Genomic DNA, 21,407 nt, shown 5'->3' with positions numbered 1-21,407 from the left:
GAAGACTGCGCAGGATGTTGGATACGACCTCATCCATATAGCGCCCTATGATCGAAACGTAACTAAATGATTAATGGCAGGGGGGTAAGGAGGGGGCTGGTGCCCAGTGCTGGATCATTCATTTTCTAGTCAATGGTTTCCTTTGAGGTTAGGGGATGGAGGAGGGGACCCTATACAGGCTATTGTGTTGCCCTAGGGAATTGTAGAAGAATTTTAATGGTATTTACTCCACCTTTGAGCACCATTTTACTGCAGAGCTGAAATCTCCCAGCATACCCTGCTTGTTCAGTGTCTGTATAGAGCCTATTCTGGTGATTTGCATTCTGGGAAGTGTTGTCTTCACACCAGAAAATGTCATTGATGTAGGAAAAACGAATTGCTTTTCGGAGCTCAGATAAGCTGTTATAATGGGGGCTGTCAATCAACTTACTGACTGTTTCCAGCTAGCAGAATTGTGAATACCGCTCTGGACTTTAAAGTCATGTGGCCTGTCTGAGGAGTGGGGTAAATCTCGGAAAAGGCAGATAAGGGGAGAATATGGTATTTTGCCTGCAGTCATAAATCTTATTTGCAATCCGACCGTAAATGGCGATTGTTAACCATAACCGCAATAATTGCAACATCCGGAATAATGTCCAGCAGGAAAATCATTCTCTTTGTGTCACTAATCTTTGTCCCGCGCCCTAATTGTAAAAATAAATGGTAACACTGGTCAGATTGGGGGAAATCGCCGCATCTCCCTATATCATAGTTGTCAATTTAGGAAAACGGACATCAGGGAGACGCCAAAAACGGGAAATAAAGTGGCGCACTGTGTAAAATGCTGGGCATTATGCCCCGCCCTTTATATAGGACACACCCCAACCAACGGCATTGGACTCACAAATAGTGTATACGACCCCCTTCATTACACTTCAAAATGAATACAGACCCCCTAACCTAATAGACCACAGACCAGACCCCCTAAACGAATACAGACCCCAGACCAGACCCCTAAACTAATACAGACCCCAGACCAGACCCCAAAACTAATACAGACCCCAGACCAGACCCCCTAAACTAATACAGACCCCAGACCAGACCCCTAAACTAATACAGACCCCAGACCAGACCCCTAAACTAATACAGACCTCAGACCAGACCCCTAAACTAATACAGACCCCAGACCAGACCCCTAAACTAATACAGACCCCAGACCAGACCCCTAAACTAATACAAACCTCAGACCAGACCCCTAACCTAATACAGACCCCAGACCAGACCCCTAAACTAATACAGACCCCAGACAAGACCCCTAAACTAAAACAGACCTCAGACCAGATCCCTAAACTAATACAGACCCCAGACCAGACCCCTAAACTAATACAGACCCCAGACCAGACCCCAAAACTAATACAGACCCCAGACCAGACCCCTAAACTAATACACACCCCAGACCAGACCCCTAAACTAATACAGACCCCAGACCAGACCCCTAAATGAATACAGACCCCAAAACTAATACAGACCCTAGACCAGACCCCTAAACGAATACAGACCCCAGACCAGACCCCTAAACTAATACAGACCCCAGACCAGACCCCTAAACGAATACAGACCCCAGACCAGACCCCTAAACTAATACAGACCCCAGACCAGACCCCTAAACTAATACAGACCCCAGACATTCTTCGCTCCATGGCACCGCAGCAAATAATGTCCTGATGCCAGTGTTGGCATCATGACGTTGGTGGCACCCGGGATTTGCCTGCTCTTTCTGGGGGTCTCCCGGACATTCCTGGAGAGTTGGGAATTGTGACCTATACTAGTAAAGCATGGTGACAACCAATATCTCTGCCATTATAGCTCCTACCCAGCTTTCCCAGACCCCTGAATGGTAAATCTGCTTAGCTTTGCATTGATACCACTGATATTACCGCTTAACAAGGTGGATTTGTCATTCAGGAGTTTGTCCTTCTAGTTTAGTGGAGTAAAATCCCCAGTAGGAGCCATAATAGCTGTCATATTGGTTATCACCCAGCTTTCCCAGGTACAGATATAATTGGGAGTTCATAGGTTGGAATAACTGAATGATGCACGGGGTTTATTATGTAGACAATATCAGGAGAATGTGTCCAGCTGTCCCTGCATAAAACCGGAAGTGTCCCGTCTCCATAGCAACCCTCCCCGGGACTCAAAGTCCTCCTGCCAGCGCACTGCGTAACCTACGGAATTACCCTATTCTACAAGTCAGCGTAACCTACGTAATAAACGTATCTATCGCCAGCGCCGCTCGTAGCCTATTGTACGCCATGAGCGTAATGTTGGTATTCACTGAGATTTACGCTGATTTCGTAGATGCGGCCTGGTTCGTGTAGCGCTCCGGGACTGCGGAGAGCGGGTCGCTGCTCGGGTGAGAAGCATCATGTTGTGTGTAATAGTGGGGGTAGTAGTACTTCTGTGGGCACTCTGCAGCTGTTTAGGACTCGGGTCATACAGGAAGTGACGCTCATTTGGTGGGGAGTCGGCCCTGTCATGGTGGGTGCAATGTAAACACTGTGTATGGCTGTGTATATGTCACCCGGTGGCCGCCATGGTTAGTGCAGAGCTCCACCCTCACCCGGCTGCAGCCATTCACAGCGCGGCTCCTCTGGGCTCCATAGTACATAGGGCGGTGGTGTGCAACCTCTCCAGCTGTTGAGATACTACAAATCCCAGCATGCCCTAACAGCCCTAGTCAGCCAGGGCATGCTGGGTGTTGTAGTTTCCCAACAGCTGGCGATCCACACGTTGTAAACCACTCATATATGCGGCGCAGTTGCCAATAGCAACCAATCAGGACGCTGCGTTCATTGTCTGGCGGGCTTATGAGAGATGAGCCGGAGTCTAGTTGCTATGGGTAACGCTCCCCGTATACAGAGGAATGAGGGACAGCGATGTGTGGCGGACTTGTGTCTTTCGCAGGTTTGTCCAGACTTAGTGACGTTCATATTTATCTATGAATGCGTTGATATAGGACCATACAGTGCCCCGATACATAGTGCACCCTCGTATACAGCGCCATATAACGTCATATACTGCCCACATAGTGCCATACAGTGTCCCGATACATAGTGCACCCTCGTATACAGCGCCATATAACCTCATATACTGCCCACATAGTGCCATACAGTGCCCCGATACATAGTGCACCCTCGTATACAGCGCCATATAACGTCATATACTGCCCACATAGTGCCATACAGTGCCCCGATACATAGTGCACCCTCGTATACAGCGCCATATAACGTCATATACTGCCCACATAGTGCCATACAGTGCCCAGATACATAGTTCACCCTCGTATACAGCGCCATATAACGTCATATACTGCCCACATAGTGCCATACAGTGCCCGGATACATAGTGCACCCTCGTATACAGCGCCATATAACGTCATATACTGCCCACATAGTGCCATACAGTGCCCCGATACATAGTGCACCCTCGTATACAGCGCCATGTAACGTCATATACTGCCCACATAGTGCCATACAGTGCCCCGATACATAGTGCACCCTCGTATACAGCGCCATATAACGTCATATACTGCCCACATAGTGCCATACAGTGCCCAGATACATAGTGCACCCTCGTATACAGCGCCATATAATGTCATATACTGCCCACATAGTGCCATACAGTGCCCCGATACATAGTGCACCCTCGTATACAGCGCCATATAACGTCATATACTGCCCACATAGTGCCATACAGTGCCCCGATACATAGTGCACCCTCGTATACAGCGCCATATAACGTCATATACTGCCCACATAGTGCCATACAGTGCCCCGATACATAGTGCACCCTCGTATACAGCGCCATATAACGTCATATACTGCCCACATAGTGCCATACAGTGCCCAGATACATAGTGCACCCTCGTATACAGCGCCATATAACGTCATATACTGCCCACATAGTGCCATACAGTGCCCGGATACATAGTGCACCCTCGTATACAGCGCCATATAACGTCATATACTGCCCACATAGTGCCATACAGTGCCCCGATACATAGTGCACCCTCGTATACAGCGCCATATAACGTCATATACTGCCCACATAGTGCCATACAGTGCCCCGATACATAGTGCACCCTCGTATACAGCGCCATATAACGTCATATACTGCCCACATAGTGCCATACAGTGCCCAGATACATAGTGCACCCTCGTATACAGCGCCATATAATGTCATATACTGCCCACATAGTGCCATACAGTGCCACGATACATAGTGCACCCTCGTATACAGCGCCATATAACGTCATATACTGCCCACATAGTGCCATACAGTGCCCCGATACATAGTGCACCCTCGTATACAGCGCCATATAACGTCATATACTGCCCACATAGTGCCATACAGTGCCCGGATACATAGTGCACCCTCGTATACAGCGCCATATAACGTCATATACTGCCCACATAGTGCCATACAGTGCCCCGATACATAGTGCACCCTCGTATACAGCGCCATATAACGTCATATACTGCCCACATAGTGCCATACAGTGCCCCGATACATAGTGCACCCTCGTATACAGCGCCATATAACGTCATATACTGCCCACATAGTGCCATACAGTGCCCCGATACATAGTGCACCCTCGTATACAGCGCCATATAACGTCATATACTGCCCACATAGTGCCATACAGTGCCCAGATACATAGTGCACCCTCGTATACAGCGCCATATAACGTCATATACTGCCCACATAGTGCCATACAGTGCCCAGATACATAGTGCTCACTCGTATACAGCGCCATGTAACGTCATATACTGCCCACATAGTGCCATACAGTGCCCCGATACATAGTGCTCACTCGTAAACAGCGCCATATAACGTCATATACTGCCCACATAGTGCCATACAGTGCCCCGATACATAGTGCACCCTCGCATACAGCGCCATATAACGTCATATACTGCCCACATAGTGCCATACAGTGCCCCGATACATAGTGCACCCTCGTATACAGCGACATATAACGTCATATACTGCCCACATAGTGCCATACAGTGCCCGGATACATAGTGCACACTCGTATACAGCGCCATATAACGTCATATACTGCCCACATAGTGCCATACAGTGCCCCGATACATAGTGCTCACTCGTAAACAGCGCCATATAACGTCATATACTGCCCACATAGTGCCATACAGTGCCCGATACATAGTGCACCCTCGTATACAGCGCCATATAACGTCATATGCTGCCCACATAGTGCCATACAGTGCCCAGATACATAGTGCTCACTCGTATACAGCGTCATATAACGTCATATACTGTCCAAATAGTGCCATACAGTGCCCGGATACATAGTGCACACTCGTATACAGCGCCATATAACGTCATATACTGCCCACATAGTGCCATACAGTGCCCCGATACATAGTGCTCACTCGTAAACAGCACCATATAACGTCATATACTGCCCACATAGTGCCATACAGTGCCCAGATACATAGTGCACACTCGTATACAGCGCCATATAACGTCATATACTGCCCACATAGTGCCATACAGTGCCCAGATACATAGTGCACCCTCGTATACAGCGCCATATAACGTCATATACTGCCCACATAGTGCCATACAGTGCCCGGATACATAGTGCACCCTCGTATACAGCGCCATATAACGTCATATACTGCCCACATAGTGCCATACAGTGCCCCGATACATAGTGCACCCTCGTATACAGCGCCATATAACGTCATATACTGCCCACATAGTGCCATACAGTGCCCCGATACATAGTGCACCCTCGTATACAGCGCCATATAACGTCATATACTGCCCACATAGTGCCATACAGTGCCCAGATACATAGTGCACCCTCGTATACAGCGCCATATAATGTCATATACTGCCCACATAGTGCCATACAGTGCCACGATACATAGTGCACCCTCGTATACAGCGCCATATAACGTCATATACTGCCCACATAGTGCCATACAGTGCCCCGATACATAGTGCACCCTCGTATACAGCGCCATATAACGTCATATACTGCCCACATAGTGCCATACAGTGCCCGGATACATAGTGCACCCTCGTATACAGCGCCATATAACGTCATATACTGCCCACATAGTGCCATACAGTGCCCCGATACATAGTGCACCCTCGTATACATCGCCATATAACGTCATATACTGCCCACATAGTGCCATACAGTGCCCCGATACATAGTGCACCCTCGTATACAGCGCCATATAACGTCATATACTGCCCACATAGTGCCATACAGTGCCCCGATACATAGTGCACCCTCGTATACAGCGCCATATAACGTCATATACTGCCCACATAGTGCCATACAGTGCCCAGATACATAGTGCACCCTCGTATACAGCGCCATATAACGTCATATACTGCCCACATAGTGCCATACAGTGCCCAGATACATAGTGCTCACTCGTATACAGCGCCATGTAACGTCATATACTGCCCACATAGTGCCATACAGTGCCCCGATACATAGTGCTCACTCGTAAACAGCGCCATATAACGTCATATACTGCCCACATAGTGCCATACAGTGCCCCGATACATAGTGCACCCTCGCATACAGCGCCATATAACGTCATATACTGCCCACATAGTGCCATACAGTGCCCCGATACATAGTGCACCCTCGTATACAGCGACATATAACGTCATATACTGCCCACATAGTGCCATACAGTGCCCGGATACATAGTGCACACTCGTATACAGCGCCATATAACGTCATATACTGCCCACATAGTGCCATACAGTGCCCCGATACATAGTGCTCACTCGTAAACAGCGCCATATAACGTCATATACTGCCCACATAGTGCCATACAGTGCCCGATACATAGTGCACCCTCGTATACAGCGCCATATAACGTCATATGCTGCCCACATAGTGCCATACAGTGCCCAGATACATAGTGCTCACTCGTATACAGCGTCATATAACGTCATATACTGTCCAAATAGTGCCATACAGTGCCCGGATACATAGTGCACACTCGTATACAGCGCCATATAACGTCATATACTGCCCACATAGTGCCATACAGTGCCCCGATACATAGTGCTCACTCGTAAACAGCACCATATAACGTCATATACTGCCCACATAGTGCCATACAGTGCCCAGATACATAGTGCACACTCGTAAACAGGGCCATATAACGTCATATACTGCCCACATAGTGCCATACAGTGCCCAGATACATAGTGCACACTCGTATACAGCGCCATGTAACGTCATATACTGCCCACATAGTGCCATACAGTGCCCTGATACATAGTGCACACTCGTATACAGCGCCATGTAACGTCATATACTGCCCACATAGTGCCATACAGTGCCCCGATACATAGTGCACCCTCGTATACAGCGCCATATAACGTCATATACTGCCCACATAGTGCCATACAGTGCCCCGATACATAGTGCACCCTCGTATACAGCGCCATATAACGTCATATACTGCCCACATAGTGCCATACAGTGCCCAGATACATAGTGCACCCTCGTATACAGCGCCATATAACGTCATATACTGCCCACATAGTGCCATACAGTGCCCGGATACATAGTGCACCCTCGTATACAGCGCCATATAACGTCATATACTGCCCACATAGTGCCATACAGTGCCCCGATACATAGTGCACCCTCGTATACAGCGCCATATAACGTCATATACTGCCCACATGGTGCCATACAGTGCCCCGATACATAGTGCACCCTCGTATACAGCGCCATATAACGTCATATACTGCCCACATAGTGCCATACAGTGCCCAGATACATAGTGCACCCTCGTATACAGCGCCATATAACGTCATATACTGCCCACATAGTGCCATACAGTGCCCAGATACATAGTGCACCCTCGTATACAGCGCCATATAACGTCATATACTGCCCACATAGTGCCATACAGTGCCCAGATACATAGTGCACACTCGTATACAGCGCCATGTAACGTCATATACTGCCCACATAGTGCCATACAGTGCCCTGATACATAGTGCACACTCGTATACAGCGCCATGTAACGTCATATACTGCCCACATAGTGCCATACAGTGCCCCGATACATAGTGCACCCTCGTATACAGCGCCATATAACGTCATATACTGCCCACATAGTGTCATACAGTGCCCAGATACATAGTGCACCCTCGTATACAGCGCCATATAACGTCATATACTGCCCACATAGTGCCATACAGTGCCCCGATACATAGTGCTCACTCGTAAACAGCGCCATATAACGTCATATACTGCCCACATAGTGCCATACAGTGCCCCGATACATAGTGCACCCTCGTATACAGCGCCATATAACGTCATATACTGCCCACATAGTGCCATACAGTGCCCCGATACATAGTGCTCACTCGTAAACAGCGCCATATAACGTCATATACTGCCCACATAGTGCCATACAGTGCCCCGATACATAGTGCACCCTCGTATACAGCGCCATATAACGTCATATACTGCCCACATAGTGCCATACAGTGCCCCGATACATAGTGCACCCTCGTATACAGCGACATATAACGTCATATACTGCCCACATAGTGCCATACAGTGCCCGGATACATAGTGCACACTCGTATACAGCGCCATATAACGTCATATACTGCCCACATAGTGCCATACAGTGCCCGGATACATAGTGCTCACTCGTATACAGCGTCATATAACGTCATATACTGCCCACATAGTGCCATACAGTGCCCGGATACATAGTGCACACTCGTATACAGCGCCATATAACGTCATATACTGCCCACATAGTGCCATACAGTGCCCCGATACATAGTGCTCACTCGTAAACAGCACCATATAACGTCATATACTGCCCACATAGTGCCATACAGTGCCCAGATACATAGTGCACACTCGTAAACAGGGCCATATAACGTCATATACTGCCCACATAGTGCCATACAGTGCCCAGATACATAGTGCACACTCGTATACAGCACCATGTAACGTCATATACTGCCCACATAGTGCCATACAGTGCCCAGATACATAGTGCACCCTCGTATACAGCGCCATATAACGTCATATACTGCCCACATAGTGCCATACAGTGCCCAGATACATAGTGCACACTCGTATACAGCGCCATGTAACGTCATATACTGCCCACATAGTGCCATACAGTGCCCTGATACATAGTGCACACTCGTATACAGCACCATGTAACGTCATATACTGCCCACATAGTGCCATACAGTGCCCCGATACATAGTGCACCCTCGTATACAGCGCCATGTAACGTCATATACTGCCCACATAGTGCCATACAGTGCCCCGATACATAGTGCACCCTCGTATACAGCACCATATAACGTTATATACTGCCCACATAGTGCCATACAGTGCCCCGATACATAGTGCACACTCGTAAACAGTGACAAATAACGTCATATACTGCCCACATAGTGCCATACAGTGCCCTGATACATAGTGCACACTCGTATACAGCACCATGTAACGTCATATACTGCCCACATAGTGCCATACAGTGCCCTGATACATAGTGCACACTCGTATACAGCGCCATGTAACATCATATACTGCCCACATAGTGCCATACAGTGGCCGGATATATAGTGCACACTCGTAAACAGTGCCATATAACGTCATATACTGCCCACATAGTGCCATACAGTGCCCTGATACATAGTGCACACTCGTATACAGCGCCATGTAACGTCATATACTGCCCACATAGTGCCATACAGTGCCCAGATACATAGTGCACCCTCGTATACAGCGCCATATAATGTCATATACTGCCCACATAGTGCCATACAGTGCCCCGATACATAGTGCACCCTCGTATACAGCGACATATAACGTCATATACTGCCCACATAGTGCCATACAGTGCCCGGATACATAGTGCACACTCGTATACAGCGCCATATAACGTCATATACTGCCCACATAGTGCCATACAGTGCCCGGATACATAGTGCTCACTCGTATACAGCGTCATATAACGTCATATACTGCCCACATAGTGCCATACAGTGCCCGGATACATAGTGCACACTCGTATACAGCGCCATATAACGTCATATACTGCCCACATAGTGCCATACAGTGCCCCGATACATAGTGCACCCTCGTATACAGCGCCATATAACGTCATATACTGCCCACATAGTGCCATACAGTGCCCCGATACATAGTGCACCCTCGTATACAGCGCCATATAACGTCATATACTGCCCACATAGTGCCATACAGTGCCCAGATACATAGTGCACCCTCGTATACAGCGCCATATAACGTCATATACTGCCCACATAGTGCCATACAGTGCCCAGATACATAGTGCTCACTCGTATACAGCGCCATGTAACGTCATATACTGCCCACATAGTGCCATACAGTGCCCCGATACATAGTGCTCACTCGTAAACAGCGCCATATAACGTCATATACTGCCCACATAGTGCCATACAGTGCCCCGATACATAGTGCACCCTCGCATACTGCGCCATATAACGTCATATACTGCCCACATAGTGCCATACAGTGCCCCGATACATAGTGCACCCTCGTATACAGCGCCATATAACGTCATATACTGCCCACATAGTGCCATACAGTGCCCCGATACATAGTGCACCCTCGTATACAGCGACATATAACGTCATATACTGCCCACATAGTGCCATACAGTGCCCGGATACATAGTGCACACTCGTATACAGCGCCATATAACGTCATATACTGCCCACATAGTGCCATACAGTGCCCCGATACATAGTGCTCACTCGTAAACAGCGCCATATAACGTCATATACTGCCCACATAGTGCCATACAGTGCCCGATACATAGTGCACCCTCGTATACAGCGCCATATAACGTCATATGCTGCCCACATAGTGCCATACAGTGCCCAGATACATAGTGCTCACTCGTATACAGCGTCATATAACGTCATATACTGTCCAAATAGTGCCATACAGTGCCCGGATACATAGTGCACACTCGTATACAGCGCCATATAACGTCATATACTGCCCACATAGTGCCATACAGTGCCCCGATACATAGTGCTCACTCGTAAACAGCACCATATAACGTCATATACTGCCCACATAGTGCCATACAGTGCCCCGATACATAGTGCTCACTCGTATACAGCGCCATATAACGTCATATACTGCCCACATAGTGCCATACAGTGCCCAGATACATAGTGCACACTCGTAAACAGGGCCATATAACGTCATATACTGCCCACATAGTGCCATACAGTGCCCAGATACATAGTGCACACTCGTAAACAGTGCCATATAACGTCATATACTGCCCACATAGTGCCATACAGTGCCCCGATACATAGTGCACCCTCGTATACAGCGCCATATAACGTCATATACTGCCCACATAGTGCCATACAGTGCCCAGATACATAGTGCACACTCGTATACAGCGCCATGTAACGTCATATACTGCCCACATAGTGCCATACAGTGCCCTGATACATAGTGCACACTCGTATACAGCGCCATGTAACGTCATATACTGCCCACATAGTGCCATACAGTGCCCCGATACATAGTGCACCCTCGTATACAGCGCCATATAACGTCATATACTGCCCACATAGTGCCATACAGTGCCCCGATACATAGTGCACCCTCGTATACAGCGCCATATAACGTCATATACTGCCCACATAGTGCCATACAGTGCCCGGATACATAGTGCACCCTCGTATACAGCGCCATATAACGTCATATACTGCCCACATAGTGCCATACAGTGCCCCGATACATAGTGCACCCTCGTATACAGCGCCATATAACGTCATATACTGCCCACATGGTGCCATACAGTGCCCCGATACATAGTGCACCCTCGTATACAGCGCCATATAACGTCATATACTGCCCACATAGTGCCATACAGTGCCCAGATACATAGTGCACCCTCGTATACAGCGCCATATAACGTCATATACTGCCCACATAGTGCCATACAGTGCCCAGATACATAGTGCACCCTCGTATACAGCGCCATATAACGTCATATACTGCCCACATAGTGCCATACAGTGCCCAGATACATAGTGCACCCTCGTATACAGCGCCATATAACGTCATATACTGCCCACATAGTGCCATACAGTGCCCAGATACATAGTGCACACTCGTATACAGCGCCATGTAACGTCATATACTGCCCACATAGTGCCATACAGTGCCCTGATACATAGTGCACACTCGAATACAGCGCCATGTAACGTCATATACTGCCCACATAGTGCCATACAGTGCCCCGATACATAGTGCACCCTCGTATACAGCGCCATATAACGTCATATACTGCCCACATAGTGCCATACAGTGCCCAGATACATAGTGCACACTCGTAAACAGGGCCATATAACGTCATATACTGCCCACATAGTGCCATACAGTGCCCAGATACATAGTGCACACTCGTAAACAGTGCCATATAACGTCATATACTGCCCACATAGTGCCATACAGTGCCCCGATACATAGTGCACCCTCGTATACAGCGCCATATAACGTCATATACTGCCCACATAGTGCCATACAGTGCCCAGATACATAGTGCACACTCGTATACAGCGCCATGTAACGTCATATACTGCCCACATAGTGCCATACAGTGCCCTGATACATAGTGCACACTCGTATACAGCGCCATGTAACGTCATATACTGCCCACATAGTGCCATACAGTGCCCCGATACATAGTGCACCCTCGTATACAGCGCCATATAACGTCATATACTGCCCACATAGTGCCATACAGTGCCCCGATACATAGTGCACCCTCGTATACAGCGCCATATAACGTCATATACTGCCCACATAGTGCCATACAGTGCCCGGATACATAGTGCACCCTCGTATACAGCGCCATATAACGTCATATACTGCCCACATAGTGCCATACAGTGCCCCGATACATAGTGCACCCTCGTATACAGCGCCATATAACGTCATATACTGCCCACATGGTGCCATACAGTGCCCCGATACATAGTGCACCCTCGTATACAGCGCCATATAACGTCATATACTGCCCACATAGTGCCATACAGTGCCCAGATACATAGTGCACCCTCGTATACAGCGCCATATAACGTCATATACTGCCCACATAGTGCCATACAGTGCCCAGATACATAGTGCACCCTCGTATACAGCGCCATATAACGTCATATACTGCCCACATAGTGCCATACAGTGCCCAGATACATAGTGCACCCTCGTATACAGCGCCATATAACGTCATATACTGCCCACATAGTGCCATACAGTGCCCAGATACATAGTGCACCCTCGTATACAGCGCCATATAACGTCATATACTGCCCACATAGTGCCATACAGTGCCCAGATACATAGTGCACACTCGTATACAGCGCCATGTAACGTCATATACTGCCCACATAGTGCCATACAGTGCCCTGATACATAGTGCACACTCGTATACAGCGCCATGTAACGTCATATACTGCCCACATAGTGCCATACAGTGCCCCGATACATAGTGCACCCTCGTATACAGCGCCATATAACGTCATATACTGCCCACATAGTGCCATACAGTGCCCAGATACATAGTGCACCCTCGTATACAGCGCCATATAACGTCATATACTGCCCACATAGTGCCATACAGTGCCCCGATACATAGTGCTCACTCGTAAACAGCGCCATATAACGTCATATACTGCCCACATAGTGCCATACAGTGCCCCGATACATAGTGCACCCTCGTATACAGCGCCATATAACGTCATATACTGCCCACATAGTGCCATACAGTGCCCCGATACATAGTGCTCACTCGTAAACAGCGCCATATAACGTCATATACTGCCCACATAGTGCCATACAGTGCCCCGATACATAGTGCACCCTCGTATACAGCGCCATATAACGTCATATACTGCCCACATAGTGCCATACAGTGCCCCGATACATAGTGCACCCTCGTATACAGCGACATATAACGTCATATACTGCCCACATAGTGCCATACAGTGCCCGATACATAGTGCACACTCGTATACAGCGCCATATAACGTCATATACTGCCCACATAGTGCCATACAGTGCCCGGATACATAGTGCTCACTCGTATACAGCGTCATATAACGTCATATACTGCCCACATAGTGCCATACAGTGCCCGGATACATAGTGCACACTCGTATACAGCGCCATATAACGTCATATACTGCCCACATAGTGCCATACAGTGCCCCGATACATAGTGCTCACTCGTAAACAGCACCATATAACGTCATATACTGCCCACATAGTGCCATACAGTGCCCAGATACATAGTGCACACTCGTAAACAGCGCCATATAACGTCATATACTGCCCACATAGTGCCATACAGTGCCCCGATACATAGTGCACCCTCGTATACAGCGCCATATAACGTCATATACTGCCCACATAGTGCCATACAGTGCCCAGATACATAGTGCACACTCGTATACAGCGCCATGTAACGTCATATACTGCCCACATAGTGCCATACAGTGCCCTGATACATAGTGCACACTCGTATACAGCGCCATGTAACGTCATATACTGCCCACATAGTGCCATACAGTGCCCCGATACATAGTGCACCCTCGTATACAGCGCCATATAACGTCATATACTGCCCACATAGTGCCATACAGTGCCCCGATACATAGTGCACCCTCGTATACAGCGCCATATAACGTCATATACTGCCCACATAGTGCCATACAGTGCCCGGATACATAGTGCACCCTCGTATACAGCGCCATATAACGTCATATACTGCCCACATAGTGCCATACAGTGCCCCGATACATAGTGCACCCTCGTATACAGCGCCATATAACGTCATATACTGCCCACATAGTGCCATACAGTGCCCAGATACATAGTGCACCCTCGTATACAGCGCCATATAACGTCATATACTGCCCACATAGTGCCATACAGTGCCCAGATACATAGTGCACCCTCGTATACAGCGCCATATAACGTCATATACTGCCCACATAGTGCCATACAGTGCCCAGATACATAGTGCACCCTCGTATACAGCGCCATATAACGTCATATACTGCCCACATAGTGCCATACAGTGCCCAGATACATAGTGCACACTCGTATACAGCGCCATGTAACGTCATATACTGCCCACATAGTGCCATACAGTGCCCTGATACATAGTGCACACTCGAATACAGCGCCATGTAACGTCATATACTGCCCACATAGTGCCATACAGTGCCCCGATACATAGTGCACCCTCGTATACAGCGCCATATAACGTCATATACTGCCCACATAGTGCCATACAGTGCCCAGATACATAGTGCACACTCGTAAACAGGGCCATATAACGTCATATACTGCCCACATAGTGCCATACAGTGCCCAGATACATAGTGCACACTCGTAAACAGTGCCATATAACGTCATATACTGCCCACATAGTGCCATACAGTGCCCCGATACATAGTGCACCCTCGTATACAGCGCCATATAACGTCATATACTGCCCACATAGTGCCATACAGTGCCCAGATACATAGTGCACACTCGTATACAGCGCCATGTAACGTCATATACTGCCCACATAGTGCCATACAGTGCCCTGATACATAGTGCACACTCGTATACAGCGCCATGTAACGTCATATACTGCCCACATAGTGCCATACAGTGCCCCGATACATAGTGCACCCTCGTATACAGCGCCATATAACGTCATATACTGCCCACATAGTGCCATACAGTGCCCCGATACATAGTGCACCCTCGTATACAGCGCCATATAACGTCATATACTGCCCACATAGTGCCATACAGTGCCCGGATACATAGTGCACCCTCGTATACAGCGCCATATAACGTCATATACTGCCCACATAGTGCCATACAGTGCCCCGATACATAGTGCACCCTCGTATACAGCGCCATATAACGTCATATACTGCCCACATGGTGCCATACAGTGCCCCGATACATAGTGCACCCTCGTATACAGCGCCATATAACGTCATATACTGCCCACATAGTGCCATACAGTGCCCAGATACATAGTGCACCCTCGTATACAGCGCCATATAACGTCATATACTGCCCACATAGTGCCATACAGTGCCCAGATACATAGTGCACCCTCGTATACAGCGCCATATAACGTCATATACTGCCCACATAGTGCCATACAGTGCCCAGATACATAGTGCACCCTCGTATACAGCGCCATATAACGTCATATACTGCCCACATAGTGCCATACAGTGCCCAGATACATAGTGCACACTCGTATACAGCGCCATGTAACGTCATATACTGCCCACATAGTGCCATACAGTGCCCTGATACATAGTGCACACTCGTATACAGCGCCATGTAACGTCATATACTGCCCACATAGTGCCATACAGTGCCCCGATACATAGTGCACCCTCGTATACAGCGCCATATAACGTCATATACTGCCCACATAGTGCCATACAGTGCCCAGATACATAGTGCACCCTCGTATACAGCGCCATATAACGTCATATACTGCCCACATAGTGCCATACAGTGCCCCGATACATAGTGCTCACTCGTAAACAGCGCCATATAACGTCATATACTGCCCACATAGTGCCATACAGTGCCCCGATACATAGTGCACCCTCGTATACAGCGCCATATAACGTCATATACTGCCCACATAGTGCCATACAGTGCCCCGATACATAGTGCTCACTCGTAAACAGCGCCATATAACGTCATATACTGCCCACATAGTGCCATACAGTGCCCCGATACATAGTGCACCCTCGTATACAGCGCCATATAACGTCATATACTGCCCACATAGTGCCATACAGTGCCCCGATACATAGTGCACCCTCGTATACAGCGACATATAACGTCATATACTGCCCACATAGTGCCATACAGTGCCCGGATACATAGTGCACACTCGTATACAGCGCCATATAACGTCATATACTGCCCACATAGTGCCATACAGTGCCCGGATACATAGTGCTCACTCGTATACAGCGTCATATAACGTCATATACTGCCCACATAGTGCCATACAGTGCCCGGATACATAGTGCACACTCGTATACAGCGCCATATAACGTCATATACTGCCCACATAGTGCCATACAGTGCCCCGATACATAGTGCTCACTCGTAAACAGCACCATATAACGTCATATACTGCCCACATAGTGCCATACAGTGCCCAGATACATAGTGCACACTCGTAAACAGGGCCATATAACGTCATATACTGCCCACATAGTGCCATACAGTGCCCAGATACATAGTGCACACTCGTATACAGCACCATGTAACGTCATATACTTCCCACATAGTGCCATACAGTGCCCAGATACATAGTGCACACTCGTAAACAGTGCCATATAACATCATATACTGCCCACATAGTGCCATACAGTGCCCCGATACATAGTGCACCCTCGTATACAGCGCCATATAACGTCATATACTGCCCACATAGTGCCATACAGTGCCCAGATACATAGTGCACACTCGTATACAGCGCCATGTAACGTCATATACTGCCCACATAGTGCCATACAGTGCCCTGATACATAGTGCACACTCGTATACAGCGCCATGTAACGTCATATACTGCCCACATAGTGCCATACAGTGCCCCGATACATAGTGCACCCTCGTATACAGCGCCATATAACGTCATATACTGCCCACATAGTGCCATACAGTGCCCCGATACATAGTGCACCCTCGTATACAGCGCCATATAACGTCATATACTGCCCACATAGTGCCATACAGTGCCCGGATACATAGTGCACCCTCGTATACAGCGCCATATAACGTCATATACTGCCCACATAGTGCCATACAGTGCCCCGATACATAGTGCACCCTCGTATACAGCGCCATATAACGTCATATACTGCCCACATAGTGCCATACAGTGCCCAGATACATAGTGCACCCTCGTATACAGCGCCATATAACGTCATATACTGCCCACATAGTGCCATACAGTGCCCAGATACATAGTGCACCCTCGTATACAGCGCCATATAACGTCATATACTGCCCACATAGTGCCATACAGTGCCCAGATACATAGTGCACCCTCGTATACAGCGCCATATAACGTCATATACTGCCCACATAGTGCCATACAGTGCCCAGATACATAGTGCACACTCGTATACAGCGCCATGTAACGTCATATACTGCCCACATAGTGCCATACAGTGCCCTGATACATAGTGCACACTCGAATACAGCGCCATGTAACGTCATATACTGCCCACATAGTGCCATACAGTGCCCCGATACATAGTGCACCCTCGTATACAGCGCCATGTAACGTCATATACTGCCCACATAGTGCCATACAGTGCCCAGATACATAGTGCACACTCGTAAACAGGGCCATATAACGTCATATACTGCCCACATAGTGCCATACAGTGCCCAGATACATAGTGCACACTCGTAAACAGTGCCATATAACGTCATATACTGCCCACATAGTGCCATACAGTGCCCCGATACATAGTGCACCCTCGTATACAGCGCCATATAACGTCATATACTGCCCACATAGTGCCATACAGTGCCCAGATACATAGTGCACACTCGTATACAGCGCCATGTAACGTCATATACTGCCCACATAGTGCCATACAGTGCCCTGATACATAGTGCACACTCGTATACAGCGCCATGTAACGTCATATACTGCCCACATAGTGCCATACAGTGCCCCGATACATAGTGCACCCTCGTATACAGCGCCATATAACGTCATATACTGCCCACATAGTGCCATACAGTGCCCCGATACATAGTGCACCCTCGTATACAGCGCCATATAACGTCATATACTGCCCACATAGTGCCATACAGTGCCCGGATACATAGTGCACCCTCGTATACAGCGCCATATAACGTCATATACTGCCCACATAGTGCCATACAGTGCCCCGATACATAGTGCACCCTCGTATACAGCGCCATATAACGTCATATACTGCCCACATGGTGCCATACAGTGCCCCGATACATAGTGCACCCTCGTATACAGCGCCATATAACGTCATATACTGCCCACATGGTGCCATACAGTGCCCAGATACATAGTGCACCCTCGTATACAGCGCCATATAACGTCATATACTGCCCACATAGTGCCATACAGTGCCCAGATACATAGTGCACCCTCGTATACAGCGCCATATAACGTCATATACTGCCCACATAGTGCCATACAGTGCCCAGATACATAGTGCACCCTCGTATACAGCGCCATATAACGTCATATACTGCCCACATAGTGCCATACAGTGCCCAGATACATAGTGCACACTCGTATACAGCGCCATGTAACGTCATATACTGCCCACATAGTGCCATACAGTGCCCTGATACATAGTGCACACTCGTATACAGCGCCATGTAACGTCATATACTGCCCACATAGTGCCATACAGTGCCCCGATACATAGTGCACCCTCGTATACAGCGCCATATAACGTCATATACTGCCCACATAGTGCCATACAGTGCCCAGATACATAGTGCACCCTCGTATACAGCGCCATATAACGTCATATACTGCCCACATAGTGCCATACAGTGCCCCGATACATAGTGCTCACTCGTAAACAGCGCCATATAACGTCATATACTGCCCACATAGTGCCATACAGTGCCCCGATACATAGTGCACCCTCGTATACAGCGCCATATAACGTCATATACTGCCCACATAGTGCCATACAGTGCCCCGATACATAGTGCTCACTCGTAAACAGCGCCATATAACGTCATATACTGCCCACATAGTGCCATACAGTGCCCCGATACATAGTGCACCCTCGTATACAGCGCCATATAACGTCATATACTGCCCACATAGTGCCATACAGTGCCCCGATACATAGTGCACCCTCGTATACAGCGACATATAACGTCATATACTGCCCACATAGTGCCATACAGTGCCCGGATACATAGTGCACACTCGTATACAGCGCCATATAACGTCATATACTGCCCACATAGTGCCATACAGTGCCCGGATACATAGTGCTCACTCGTATACAGCGTCATATAACGTCATATACTGCCCACATAGTGCCATACAGTGCCCGGATACATAGTGCACACTCGTATACAGCGCCATATAACGTCATATACTGCCCACATAGTGCCATACAGTGCCCCGATACATAGTGCTCACTCGTAAACAGCGCCATATAACGTCATATACTGCCCACATAGTGCCATACAGTGCCCAGATACATAGTGCACACTCGTAAACAGGGCCATATAACGTCATATACTGCCCACATAGTGCCATACAGTGCCCAGATACATAGTGCACACTCGTATACAGCACCATGTAACGTCATATACTTCCCACATAGTGCCATACAGTGCCCAGATACATAGTGCACACTCGTAAACAGTGCCATATAACATCATATACTGCCCACATAGTGCCATACAGTGCCCCGATACATAGTGCACCCTCGTATACAGCGCCATATAACGTCATATACTGCCCACATAGTGCCATACAGTGCCCAGATACATAGTGCACACTCGTATACAGCGCCATGTAACGTCATATACTGCCCACATAGTGCCATACAGTGCCCTGATACATAGTGCACACTCGTATACAGCACCATGTAACGTCATATACTGCCCACATAGTGCCATACAGTGCCCCGATACATAGTGCACCCTCGTATACAGCGCCATGTAACGTCATATACTGCCCACATAGTGCCATACAGTGCCCCGATACATAGTGGACCCTCGTATACAGCACCATATAACGTCATATACTGCCCACATAGTGCCATACAGTGCCCCGATACATAGTGCACACTCGTAAACAGTGCCAAATAACGTCATATACTGCCCACATAGTGCCATACAGTGCCCTGATACATAGTGCACACTCGTATACAGCACCATGTAACGTCATATACTGCCCACATAGTGCCATACAGTGCCCTGATACATAGTGCACACTCGTATACAGCGCCATGTAACATCATATACTGCCCACATAGTGCCATACAGTGGCCGGATATATAGTGCACACTCGTAAACAGTGCCATATAACGTCATATACTGCCCACATAGTGCCATACAGTGCCCAGATACATAGTGCACACTCGTAAACAGTGCCATATAACGTCATATACTGCCCACATAGTGCCATACAGTGCCCTGATACATAGTGCACACTCGTATACAGCACCATGTAACGTCATATACTGCCCACATAGTGCCATACAGTGCCCGGATA

At 48.1% G+C, this 21,407-nt stretch overlaps 1 protein-coding gene across 2 annotated transcripts in view; it reads left to right on the top strand.

The window, feature by feature from the left end:
- Positions 1 to 2,155: 2,155 nt before the first annotated feature.
- Positions 2,156 to 21,407, top strand: part of TMCO4 (transmembrane and coiled-coil domains 4) — a 92,907-nt gene continuing 73,655 nt past the window's right edge. The window contains exon 1 of one of the 2 annotated variants that reach the window (XM_075840473.1): positions 2,156 to 2,392. Coding sequence is in view for 1 of the 2 variants with exons in the window: in XM_075840470.1 (XP_075696585.1) it covers positions 2,903 to 2,943 (41 nt within the window). In the remaining variant the exon portion in view is untranslated. Of the gene's footprint in view, positions 2,393 to 2,857; positions 2,944 to 21,407 lie in introns of those variants that run through there. The other variant, XM_075840470.1, reaches the window with a different exon arrangement.

This window comes from Rhinoderma darwinii, chromosome 10 (genome assembly GCF_050947455.1).
Source record: "Rhinoderma darwinii isolate aRhiDar2 chromosome 10, aRhiDar2.hap1, whole genome shotgun sequence".
NCBI lineage: Eukaryota > Metazoa > Chordata > Amphibia > Anura > Rhinodermatidae > Rhinoderma > Rhinoderma darwinii.
This window is presented reverse-complemented; position numbering and strand designations above follow the sequence as displayed.